The sequence below is a fragment of the Rhopalosiphum padi genome, chromosome 1, assembly GCF_020882245.1.
Source record: "Rhopalosiphum padi isolate XX-2018 chromosome 1, ASM2088224v1, whole genome shotgun sequence".
NCBI lineage: Eukaryota > Metazoa > Arthropoda > Insecta > Hemiptera > Aphididae > Rhopalosiphum > Rhopalosiphum padi.
Window position 1 is genome coordinate 85,821,527 of NC_083597.1, and position 13,683 is coordinate 85,835,209.

General features: G+C 25.9%; 2 protein-coding genes across 2 annotated transcripts in view; one reads left to right on the forward strand and one right to left on the reverse strand.

Annotated features, from left to right (window-relative positions):
• LOC132932103 (CCR4-NOT transcription complex subunit 6-like) overlaps positions 1–3,028 on the reverse strand; it is a 56,252-nt gene extending 53,224 nt beyond the window's left edge. Inside the window, exons 1-5 of the mRNA XM_060998321.1 lie at positions 2,835–3,028; positions 2,447–2,514; positions 2,216–2,370; positions 1,956–2,142; positions 1,701–1,876 (exon numbers count right to left, since the gene is read on the reverse strand). Coding sequence (XP_060854304.1) covers positions 1,701–1,876; positions 1,956–2,142; positions 2,216–2,370; positions 2,447–2,496 — 568 coding nt within the window. The 5' untranslated portion in view covers positions 2,497–2,514; positions 2,835–3,028. The remainder of the gene's footprint in view (positions 1–1,700; positions 1,877–1,955; positions 2,143–2,215; positions 2,371–2,446; positions 2,515–2,834) is intronic.
• A 159-nt stretch (positions 3,029–3,187) lies between these two features.
• On the forward strand, positions 3,188–6,647 carry LOC132932104 (uncharacterized). Its single transcript, XM_060998322.1, has 8 exons — positions 3,188–3,502; positions 3,563–3,725; positions 4,254–4,346; positions 4,426–4,711; positions 5,188–5,302; positions 5,366–5,484; positions 5,548–5,651; positions 6,416–6,647. Exons 1-8 carry the CDS (start codon positions 3,496–3,498, stop codon positions 6,549–6,551), a joined length of 1,023 nt encoding a protein of 340 aa, XP_060854305.1. The 5' UTR covers positions 3,188–3,495; the 3' UTR covers positions 6,552–6,647.
• The last annotated feature ends 7,036 nt before the right edge of the window (positions 6,648–13,683 follow it).

The following is a 13,683-nucleotide window of genomic DNA, read 5'->3' on the forward strand; positions in this document are numbered from 1 at the left end:
ACGTTTAAGATCCTAAAGAAAAATGTCCTTTGAAAGCCCTAAACAACAATAGTTTTGATAAGATTATGAAAAGTTTAAGAATATTACAAGTGGAAAACATTAAGTGAATGGAAGGAAATGAATACGTCAAATTAAATTTATCATACTATTATTATATTATGTTTGTACAAATGTCAGGTTAATAATATATTATACATATATATATATATTTTAAAACTGTTTTTTTAATAAAAAAGAATGCATAAGATCATATGCATACATTGAAGCCAGTATTTATAACTATCAAAAAAAAATAGTAGATATAAAACCTAAATGTCATAATATTTTAACAAGAATAGTGACATCATTTTAAGCACAAAAGAACAAAGGGGGTACATATTTTTGTATACATTTTAAAAAACTTTCAGTACCGATTATTGGTATTGACTGGACCAACAGCATCACCTCTTACAAAAAATAATTTCAATATTCATAATTTATACGATTTTTAATAAATATTGGCTGTTGTAGTCTTAAAGACAAAAATCCTATAACTGAAATGATTTCAAGTCACAAAATTAAATAGGTTAAGCTCTGATCACTGAAGTCACTCCCATTATTACTTTAACCCATAAAAATACTACTTATGATTTTATATTTTTTGGAAAATATATGAAAAATTTCGAACCATGACAATATAAATTAAAAAACTTGTAAAATATATTATACATTCATACATGTGCTCTTTGTCCAAATTATAATGTTATTGTGTAAATATTAAATTTAACAATCCGTTAAGAGAATGTCAGCCCACAATTTGTTTACACTCTCTGACGTATTCCCAACATAACAAATTTGTGTTCAGCAAAACAAATCTTGTGTTGTTAGCTTTAATATTAGAGTAGCCTATAATCAAATTTAAAGTTAAAAATATTATCCATGTCATGGATCATAATAATGCATATATTTTCCAAAAACTATAAATAACATTAATAACTCCTATATTTAACGGAGCTTAAAATAACATAAAAATTAATGTAACTCAATCTATAGTTATTTAAATATACCACTCTTAAATATCTTTTAAGTAAAATGCCATTTTTTGTCTCCTAATTCAATTCTTAATGATTATGAGTAGTATAATTTTTAGGGATTGGTCAATTTCACTTTTTCCTGATACAAAATTAATAACTAATATAATTTTAAAAAAAATTTAGAAAAAAACTATTCATTTATATTATTTAAATATTAATATAATAATAAAATATTTTAATCAACTAACAAATTATAAATTAAAAAAACAAACACTGAAACATTCAAAATAAATCTATTTGAGATGTGTAAATTCGATACCAGCAATATTGGTCCCTAATTATTTTTATAACAAGTTTCAAAAACAGATTTCTAATACCATAAATATCTAAAACAATCAATGTGAAAAGAAATACTAAATAACTAGTCTCTACTCAATCAATTCAATAAAATAGATAAGGTCGAGGTAGAAAATTATCTATATTGTAAAAAGTAAAAACCATGGGAAGAATAAACATTTATTATTTGTAAGTCAGTTAAAATATTGCAACCAATTAATATAACCTGAAATATTTTCAAGAAAATCAATTTTTACCTACTTTTAAAATATTACAATATTTTTTTTATAATATTAGAAATTAAAACTACCGTATCATAATTAATACTACTAATAAAATATATTATCTTACCTTGTAAGCTATCTAAGAGATACATAAGCAATCTATGTGTGCCATTTGGTTCACTATACAACTTCATTACTTCTTGGCACAAAGGATTACCAGCTAGACCTAATACTTGCAGTTGGAATAAACGCCCTAACTCATGAGGCAGTGATCTTAACATATTGTAACCCAAGTGCAATTCCCTGAAATTCAATATAACATATAATATGCATAATAAGATTACAAGAATTAAATTTTAGGAAATATTCATTAGTATTTTACCTGAGATACACTAATTCACCAAGTTCAGCAGGTAAACTACGTAATTTATTTCCAGACAAATCCAAATACTGTAAATTAACAAGCATTGATATATCTGGTGGCAAACGTGTTAATTGATTGTCATTTAGGTAAAGTCCTGTTAATGTGGTCAAATTCCATAAAGAAGGACTTATGTTTTTTACACAACCTAATATTTTCATACAACATAAAAATATTAAAATTATTTATTTAATTAAAAATATACAAACAATATAAAATACCAATAATCTCCAATTCTTCCCAATGAGTTTCTTTTCCCTGTTTCACCTCTTCAGCAGTTAACATATGATATTGCCGTAAAGGCCTGCCATTGCTATTATACTGTTCAGCTTTTTCTCGAGCTAAACGTTTTTTATCATTTAGCGACATATGAGTTCTAGACACAATTAAAAATAAATTAAACAAACCATAAACACAAATAATAAATATCAAATATGAGTGAATTTATTTACTTTTTCTTTCTATCTTTAAATGGAGAACATTCTTCGGTTGAATCGTTCATTGAATCAACTACAAAAATCTGTTGGTTGTAAAAATATTTATAATCAATAAAGTACAGATGAATTCTTTTGAAATTTAAACAATATTTTATCACAATATGGTAATTATTAAGTATATAAATATAAACTTTATGTAGGTTTTAGGTGACTGGTCTTTTATTAAATAGAAAACATAATTTAAGCATTTTCATAATAATAAATACTTTTCTTCCTAATAACTTATTTATTTTTATTCCGATGGAATATACCAAAACCTAAAAAAAATTGTTTACATTCCATCTTCACTAGAGCCACTTGTTAGTAAGTCTTTGTTGTACAAAAATCAATTAAATCGTTTTACCTGCTACTTTTATTAATCAAATGCAACTGTTATTGCAAATGTCCGACAGGTGTCCTAACGATTAATGCGACGATCAGAAAGGGAAGCGGCTATGGTAATGACTAATCTACAAAAAAATCATTCACAACACAGAGTTTAAAAAATACACAAAGCTAAAATTCATCAGACACTAGACAGCAGCAGCAATATAGCTAAGTAAACGAAAAACAAAACATGATAGAAGACGATATCAGTGTGACCAGTAATAATAATCGCTTAGATTCGATTGTTCGGTGATGATAGTAATAATATGTTACCCTTATTTCTATTGGTGAGGTTATGTTCTTAATAACATTAATATTTTTTGATAACAATAAAACATTTAATTCACCGTCCTGAACTCTTGAAACTTAAGTCTTTTTTAGTTTTCATCGTCTTCAAACATCAGACTCTGCAGAGTCTTCACAATCAACTTATTAATGGATTCTTTTTAGTTTAATAATTAATAGTTTTTTTTTACTAGTTAATAATTTCTTAACTGCAGATAAGAATTTTTTAATAAAGACTTCGATAAAATAAAATGAAAAAATTCGGTTTATTATAATCTGCATTTTTAAATCATTAATTTGTTACGCACTACTGTCAATTTTTTAAACAAAGTTTTTGGAAAATAAAAACTAAAATGTTTAGTAAGTGTAGCACAAGTAAAAATATTTTTTAGTTTATCCTTTTAATGTATTTTTTTTTAGATTTTAGTAACTTGTTTCGCTCACTACCAACAGTTTCTTCTATATTGCCAGTTCGATATCGTGCACGTAAATGTACCAGGGAGCGAAAAGCAAAAATTAATAAAAAAAATAGAGCTGCTAATTTAGCCAAAGCAAGAAAATATATACCTATATTAAAGAAAAAGTATGTTGTAAACTTAGTTTAAATAAGTATTCAAATTATAAAAATTTTCATTCATATAATATCACATTATTTACCATAAAATTTAAACTAAAATACTGTTAAATCAATTTAGTTTCTAATATATTATCTTAAACATGAGTATCTAAAATAAATTTAATATTGTGAAAATGTAAATATAGTTATTGATACAATATTTTATTAGCCGGTTTTTTGTATTATTCATTATTTGTTGTTTCTAACACATCTTTGTATTGTTTTTTTTAAATAATATACTACAATTGACCTACATTTCTTTAATATAAATAATAGATTTGTTTTTATAATTATTGTTAAGTATCCTAAAAAGGTATTTGAATTAATGAAGGTTTCTATTTATATAAATGTATTATCTTAAATGCTGAAAACTGATATTTTATGACTATTGACTAACATCATTAACTAATCTATTATTAAATATATAATATTTAATATCAAAATACTTTTTTTTATGTAACTAAAGTATTCTTATAAAGATATAATTGTTTATAGGCAATTAGACAAATCAAGTCGAACAATTGAAACATTTCCTTGGCGTTCATCCAATGACGACGTCTATCTGGGATTATTTAACCAAATGCGCAGGTCAGTTATGATTTATTTTATATTATTTATATTTTCTATATTCTATCATTTTTAACCTCAATTTTATTTAATGGTACAGGTTTAACTTGTTGGAAGCTATATTGGCTCATCGTGAACTTCACCATCCATCAATGATTAATGTACCTAATGCACCTCTGAATGTTCGTCTTGAAATAGACTTAACTACTGATAAAAAAAATAAATTTGTAGATAAATATCATAAAATAATTGAATTACCTCATCCATATGACCATGGAGAAGATAGAACAATATTAGCATTTTGTCAAAGTACTGAAATGATGGAAGAAGCTAGAAATGCTGGTGCAATGTTAGTTGGAGGGAAAGATGTCATTAAAAGTATAGAGGTATAAAATTCTTATTATCTATAACATTTTATACAAATTATTGGTATAATTAATTTCCTTAATCACAATATTTTATTATCAGTTTCAAATATAATGCTTTATAACACCAACAGTGGTTTTCAACCAGTGTGCTGTGAGTGCTCTTGAAGTGTGCCACGAAAAATCAATTAATAGTTATATTAGTATGTATTGATATGTATATATAGGTATATATATATATATATATAAAATATGCTTCTCATATTATATGGAGATTGGTGTGCCGCATGGTTAAAAAGGTTGAAAACTACTACTTTATAATAAGAAATAATTCAATGTTAGTATATATTGTTGAACTATTAGCTACCTCATTTAAAAATATCATTTACGATCCTCAATTGTTTAGTAGTAATTTAACACTTAAATATTAACTAAAAATGAATTCAAATATAAATGTAAAACTTGTTATTTTACATAATATTATAATCTGATTTTAGAGAGGTCTTATAATGTTACCGGATTTTCAATATGTACTTGCTCATCCTGATATTTTAACAGAATTACCTGCCATCCGTGGATTATTGAGGAAACGTTATCCAAGTCTTCAACATGGTTTGTTTTTTCATTATAGTAAAGACATTTAAACAAAGTTTAAGAAAATAATTTTATTAACAGGTACACTGACATTAGATTTAATAGCCATGGTAAAGCATTACATAAAAGGTATTAAATATAATATGCAAGTGGATCCATATGATGAATCTTTAGGAATTGTAGAAATGAAAATTGGACAGGTAAATACAATTTTTTTTTTAATATCAACAAATAGTATTAAATATTATGATTCTTTGTTTTAGCTTACAGATGAACCAAAACACCTAATTGAAAATTTTGAAACTGTATTTAAGGATATTATGACCAAAGCTCCTAAAAGAGCCAAACAATCTCAATTTATTATACGGTAATCTTGAAAAAAAAGCCCAACTTATATTTTATTTACTGTCCATCAATTACTTTTTTTTTAATATATTAATATACATATCCATATTTATTAGGTGCATAATTATAAAATATAAAAATTGTAGTCATATTAATTATGATATGGATGTAGTTTTATAACATAAAGCAAATGTCTAATTACTGATAGTAACAATTCATATTTATTCTTTATTATACAATAATACAACAATCTATAAAAAATTGATTTCATCATACTTAGTCATAATATTTACTTTTAGCTTTAAAAAAGGTTGCATTGTCTCTTTATTTGATTTTATTATTTACTAATTATTTTTTCATTTAGAATAATAAATAAAAGTTTTGAATACCTATATTTCTGTTAAATCTATCTGTTTGATAATTTCCAATACATAAATATAATTATTTTTTGTCTGTAGTTACTGTACATACATTTATTTCTATATTAAATATATTTAGAAACTGGGGATTAAGAGAATAAGCTTTTTTAACTTGTTCATTATTAGTTATTGAATTTTGTACTATATTTGTATTTATTTTCATTAGAATTTATTTTTTCATTGGAACATATATCTAAAATTGGTAGATTTATAGGGTCATTTAAAGATAGTAAACCCTTACCCTTCTACAAAATTATTCTGAATACTTTTCTGATTGGTATATTAACTTCAATTTTAATTATCAAAATTAATCTATATTATATATATATTGCTACATTTATGCATTTTTAAAAATTATGTATTTCAGATGCTTAGCCCAAACACCGGCATCAAGAGAGAAATTCAATATCAATTTATCTCAATTTATTAATACTGAAGAAGACTCAGAATCCGATTCGGATTCAGATGATGAAGATGAGATTAAAAAGAAACAACGTCTTTAGTATAAATTAATATTTAGTGATTTGTTATAAATTATTAAATTATATTAGTAAGTTATTAGTTATTTTTTTTTTTAAATAAACTCATACAATAACATACTATATTTTATAACAAGTACTCCTTGATCATTAAACATAATTAAAAATTGGTACCAACGTGTTTATAACTGCGTCATAACTATTATCATATATGTTATAAATTTATATTACTACAAAAGTGACTTCTTTTGTTGTTTTTTTTCATTACATGGCAAATTTAATCAAAATTTTAACTTAAAAAAATTATAAAAAAAATTATACCTTTGTATTTTTTAATTTTTTTAGAATTGCATTAACTTTTCAATTTTTTTAATCAATCCTAATCATTATTATCAATACTAAATAAATTTCAAATGCCTAGCTTAAAATTACTAATTAGTTATAATATTTTGAAAAATATATTAAAAATAATATTAAGTTAAAGTGGAATTTTTCAAGTTTCTACAATTAACACTGTCAAATGAATGTTTATACTTAATTTAGAACAAAAAAAATGAAATTCTTTATTTCTCGTTAATATCCTTTGTCTTCAAAATTTGATGTTCAATTACTCATAAAAAATAACTGGATTTACTTTATATTTTTCTGATTTTAGTGTTAATGGACTTTCCGATACTACTAGTATCTGTCCAACTGTCCTAATATAATTTTGTACTTGAGCCAAAACATTAAATGCATCAGCCAATGATAATCCAGATGTTTCCAATATAGTAATATATTTTGGTAAATTTCCAGAATTTACTTTGATAAATCTCAAGTTCAATTCATAATTACTAATATTAGTATTTTTCATCAATTTTTGTGAATTTTCATTTGTAACAGCATCATCTTTGACAGACTCTAACACTACAAATTTAACCAATCAATAATTTTCACAATAGTAGGTATATAGCTGCTGACAACCAAGTACTCTCCCTAGTAAGAATTGGTTAAGAGATATTACCTATACCTAGTATCATTTCTTTCAATACTCGAAATGGGAATTTAAAAAAAATCTATTTATGAAACGTAACATATTCCATTATTGAGTAAAAAACTAATATTTTTCCCTGCCTTGATCATCTAAGGGGCCGCATCATTGAGAAATAAGAGTAAATTATCTTGTTAAATAAACTAAGCACATCGATCTGTCAAATAATTTAGCTATATTACTATTAGTTACTTTTTCTTAAACTGACATTCAATAAAAAAGATTTCCTGGGCATCCAATTTCTAAATTACCGATAATGATATTAGTAGAGCAAAGATTTTCATACATTCGCATATTTTTTCTGGTTAACTTTATCGTATGCAGATTGCAGAGTGAGTACACATTACATTTCATAACGGTTGTGACCAAAAGCTCAAAGTTCTTAGTGCATATTTTTGAATATTTTGACATTTTTGGGTTAAAAGAACATTTTTGATTATAAGAGTATATTTTCAGTTTTTAGTGAATATTTTGAAGGTATTTCGAAAATCATGTACTTTAAGTGAATATTTTTCAAGGACAAAAATGTTTTATATTTTACTGTTTAAGGTAAATAGTTGAGAATAATTCAACAATCATTTTTAAATACCTTTTTTTTTATATTAGGTACAGAATAATAATTAAAAAAGAAGAATAAAATTCAAAATTCAAAAAAGATTCCAAATCTAGTTAGTATAATAAAATAAGTAAATTAAATCTAGTTAAAACTTATAGAGAGATAATATAAAATTATTAAAATTAAATATTTAAAGAAAAAAAATAAATTTTAGTGTTTTAATTTTTTTGGGGGCATATTTAACCGCATATATTAAATTTTTTGATGCAAAAGTGCATTATTTATATATAATATTCTCGACATAAGCTCTTATCAATTGTATGATATAACAATCACCTACATAGTTCTTTCGTATTATCGTATTATCGAATCCTTTATAATATTTTGACTAGTATAGATTGAAAGAAAATTGCAAAAATTGGCATTTTTGAACTTAGAAAGTAAAATTGAGTGAAAAGTGTTTGCAGATTCAATTGCTGTACAGATATCTAAATGTTTTAATATTATGTAGTTGTAAAAAATAAAAATAAATAAAAATGTCTTGAAAACCAAAAATATATATATTATTAGACTATAAATTAGCCCTTAAAATATCAAAAAATGCTCTAAAAATAAAAAAAAGTTTAAATGCAAAAAAAAACATAATAAAAGTTTCATTTTATAATTCCTTGATAAATGAAACGAATTGTATGCTTAGAACTTAGACGCATTGTTTTAGAACATACAAAAACAAATTTGTATTAAAATCCGTTCCCTAATGATGAATTAAATAATAGTAATAGAAAACGCATTACTTTTAAATGAATACTCTTTTCAACTTAAGAAAAAGAAACATACTTTGACGTGTGTGCAGGTGCGTGGGCGCGTGGCTCACTAAAGTATATTTAAATACAGTAAGCTTACAGATGGTTGATTCGATAGGGGTGACAATCGGGTGTTGTATTTAAGCATCGCCCAATGAAAACTTATCGCCTCCGACTATGTTTTTTAAGTTGAACAGAGTATACACCTAAATTAAGACAATTTTTTGAACATCATAATTCATAGTAATAGTAATAGTCATCTTTCAGTCGTTCTTACATTTAAAAATCAAATGTCACCTCTGCTGTATCGGACACGCCCAAGGAGCAAATATGTTATATATTATAGATAAATAAAAATACTGTTATCCTGCAGCGATCAGTGGTAACTGTCGAGTGGCTTCTCGATGACAACCGATCGTGATCTTCACAGCCCGTCTATTAGACAAAATATTGTGTAGTGTGTACGTATCTAACGTATTCTTATATGATAGGTATAAGACTGAGAGATACGAAAAAAGAAACTGCGTACTGCGGCACGTGCGTAAAAACGTAGGTACTATGCTATTATAATGTGAATTTAATATATATATGATCGATCGTCGCTGAACCGCCACCGGCAAAGAAGTCCGACCGTTTCCCGAGTTTCCGACCAGTTTTGCTATATAAATATAATAATAAAAGTAATAGCCAATATCGGCAATATTATATATTGTGTACATTTCCGATGGGCAGATTTGAAAATAAAGAAATCGCCAGTGTAACTACATGCTATATAGGTAATATATTATACGATAATAACATCGGCGGCGTCGGCGACGGTTGGACGGTGCGTGACATTTGACCTGACCTTTGGGCTTCGGGCGTTAATAAACGACTACCTGTATAGGTATTAGTTACCCACGGCGAGCCGCAAATCTGCGATTATCGTACCTACACATCTGAGATCTGACGGTTGTCGAAAAGAAGGGTCGGAGAAAAAAAATAATAAATAATAATAATATTGATAAAAAATGAGAGATAAGAACGGTTTGAAGATTTACTTTCGAACCGTGGTGAGGTGTGAAGGGGGAAGCATCTATTCGAACTATTTACGTAGATACCATCGTCAGATGTCCATTGTTATTTGTTTCGTGTGGACGCGTGTATATAGTAATATTATGCGTGTGTGTACGGCGTAATGATCACAATGAAACGCCGTTTTAAACCGTTGCCCTTGACATTGCACGCGGAATAGACGTGGATGAACTCCATATCATACGTATTATATGTATATATATGGCGATAGTAGACGATTACAATAATTGGATACAGTTTACATTGTGTTCGAGAGACTCGCGTTCATTATAATATATAATATATATATATAGGTACCTACCCGCAAACCTTTATATACGTAAGTGTATGTGTGCACGAGGTACCTGCCTAATATGTAGTATGCATATATTACGCGTGTTAAGATATTATAATAATAGAATATAACATAATAATATATATTATATTGTAATGCCGCAGATGACGCGGATGAAAATTGCTCAAACGGTTCGAGGAAGGCACCCGCCCGAGTTCTTACAGATTGTTTTGGAGGACACGAAGTGAGCGACGAATCGTATTCGTCACACACAATACCTGTTTGAATGTATGATAATAATATTGTTTAATATAATATCTCTATCGAGATCATTATATTTAATTCGTCTATATATTACATTTATTTATTATACACGACATATTAGATGCACGTGCAGATATATATCTGTTTATAATATTATTATTATATCGTTATTATTGTAACGCCGTATGCGTTATTGAAAGTATATATATATATATATATATATATATACTATATAATATGCATAATAAAAACAGATTTTTATGTTTTATATTTACACCATCGGACACACCGACGACGTGAGGTTAAGTCCGTTGCATATTAAATTCGTTTGACCCAAAATGCATACTATATACATCGACGTATAAAACCATAACATCTATTTTGTAAAGTTGTTGGCTGTTGTATATTATAGTGTTGTTCAATACAACTTTCCTTTCACTTTTTTCGGAAACAATTTAACTGGACGTGTGGCAATCGTATACACAATATACACATACAATACGTCTGTTTAACTGCAATTGTATACCTCTGTAGTGTATGTACAATCTATATATATAATTTACTACCTCAATATAATAGGTACACCTTCACAAAATCTGCATTTCGAAGTGTGTAATATTTTTCTTGCTTGAATTCTAATAACAATATTTCAGTTACTTTTTTTAAAATCGTTTTGGCTTAATAAATTCTTATTAAATGTTTACTATAATAATTATGATAAACCGTAAATAATATGTAGGTTATATACCAATTATAGAAAAATTACGATATACCACTATACCAGTTTAAATATAATCACCCACACTTGATGAATAAATGATATTATAATACTATATTAATACCGTATAAGCTAATTTTACTTTCTATTTTTGTTTAATATTCAAATTAATAATAATAAAACCATATTTTCATTAAAATATCTGAATAAGCTACATATACATAATATATTAACATGATATATATTATTTATGTGTGTATTTAACACGCCCCATACCAAATATACCTATAAAATTAATTCTACTATAAGAGTATAAAACCGATATCGAGTAGTGCCATCTTTAATATACAGTTATAAACGGACGCTCTTCAGATTTTATCATTTTAAAAGCCAGATATTAAGCTGGTATGCTTTGCAGTTCTCACGATTAAAATAATATAGTTATACATTCCATGTAGACACACACGAATACTCGATGCGGACTTCTTATGCAGGACGCCAGGACGATCATGTTGGACTCGAGATACTATTCAAATACGAGTGTTAACAATTACCTTACTGCAATAAGTTTCAGGACTGTAATATTGCATTTTTCTAATAGATTGCAGCGGAAGACTGCTTGCTCATCTCCACACAGATTTTGTATTGTTAATATTATAATATCAATAAATAATAAACGATATGGCAGCAGTGAGGTAGTAATGCTCATATAGATTCCCACTACTGTTGGTTTAAGTTGAAAAAAGTTGCAAAACTGCAAGAAACTATTATCTTAGAATTTTATAAATATATTTAAAATATTCATATTTGAATTATATTCTTATGATAAAAAATAAAATAACTATATTATTTTATCCTATTATATTTTATATTATGATTTATAAGATGACATGTTGCATTGTTTTCAGTGCTAATGTCAAGCAATTAAAAAATAGGTACGCCTGAATAATTCAGCTTAGATTAAGATGTAGTATTATAATTATAATATTATGTATATGTATAAATTAAAAAAAATATGAATTTATAATTTTTGGCGCTTGGATGCAATAATGTCATAAATTAAAAACTCGTAACTTAGAATTTTTAATGATAAAAATCAAACTTTTTCTGTCTTACCATAGTTATTATCTATTCTATACCACCGACTATATATAGGTCACCTTATGTCCTGATACTGCGCAGGTAATAGTTAGAACCACACCTAAACGACTAATCGGATATTAGATACAGATTATTTTATAGAACAGTGTGATTATGACTTATGCAAATACGCGTAAATATATAACTAAAGTTTATAAGTGTTCTAAACTCGTGCATTATTATTTTTGTTTCATGTGGTTTTGTGTCGTTATAAATATATGTACAGAGGATTTAACCGAATCGAAATTTGTGGGAAGATTTTTATGGCTTGTGGACCAATAGTTGGTAGTCACCTGTGGTGAAAATGTTTTCGATTAAGTTTTTAAACCGATATCTGTGCAACGAATATATAAATAAAACAAAGGGGCGTAATGTATGCCTCGTACATATTATAAGCTATCTTGCCTAGAGCGCAAAGATTATTAATCCTCTTCCAATCCATAGTCGATATTATTATTATTATTATTATTATTCGATTGCGCCGGTCTGATAATAGATATTAAAATATGACACACCGATACCGTCATAATATATTATATAATACCTACATACGAGTATTATAACTATTTTTCAATTGTATTGTTTGTATATTTGTATTATTTTTTAAAATGATGATTTATTTATTTACTCAAGTATAATAGCCAGGAGGGAAATATGTTATTATTAATCATAATAAGTTATAATACTACTTAGTGAATAAACTCAGTTTACATCATTTGAGTGATTCTTTTTACGGTAAACATTCAAATTCTAAAAGTATAAATATTTTTTTACGTAATTTTAAGTCATTAGAAAAAACATTTTTTTTGATTGACGGTATATTATATATTTAAGTTTATAATTTTTTTCTTCTAAGAATTCCATTATATAAAAATCCAATCTCTAATGGGCAAATCATTAGTGTAATAATTATTTCAAGTTTAAAATAAATAAAAAAAATTTGTAGACAATCATTTTTATACGTCAAAATAATATAAGAAATATTCAAGAATATAAAATTAAAAATGAAGGTACCTTATTTATGTTATACCTAATTTAAAAAAGTGAAAACTTAAAAAATTATAATGTATCAAAAATATACAATTTTATCCAAAAACGTTGTTTTGTAAACTTTATATTAGTATTTATATAAAAAAATTATATCAACAATTTTTACTTTTCTAGCCACTAAATGTTTGAATCACCGTATTTATAACTAATATTTATACATTTTAATATAATATGTTTGTATTTAGTTAGTATTAAACATTTGTGAACATAAACCTATACCTTAATACCTTATATTATATGTATCATA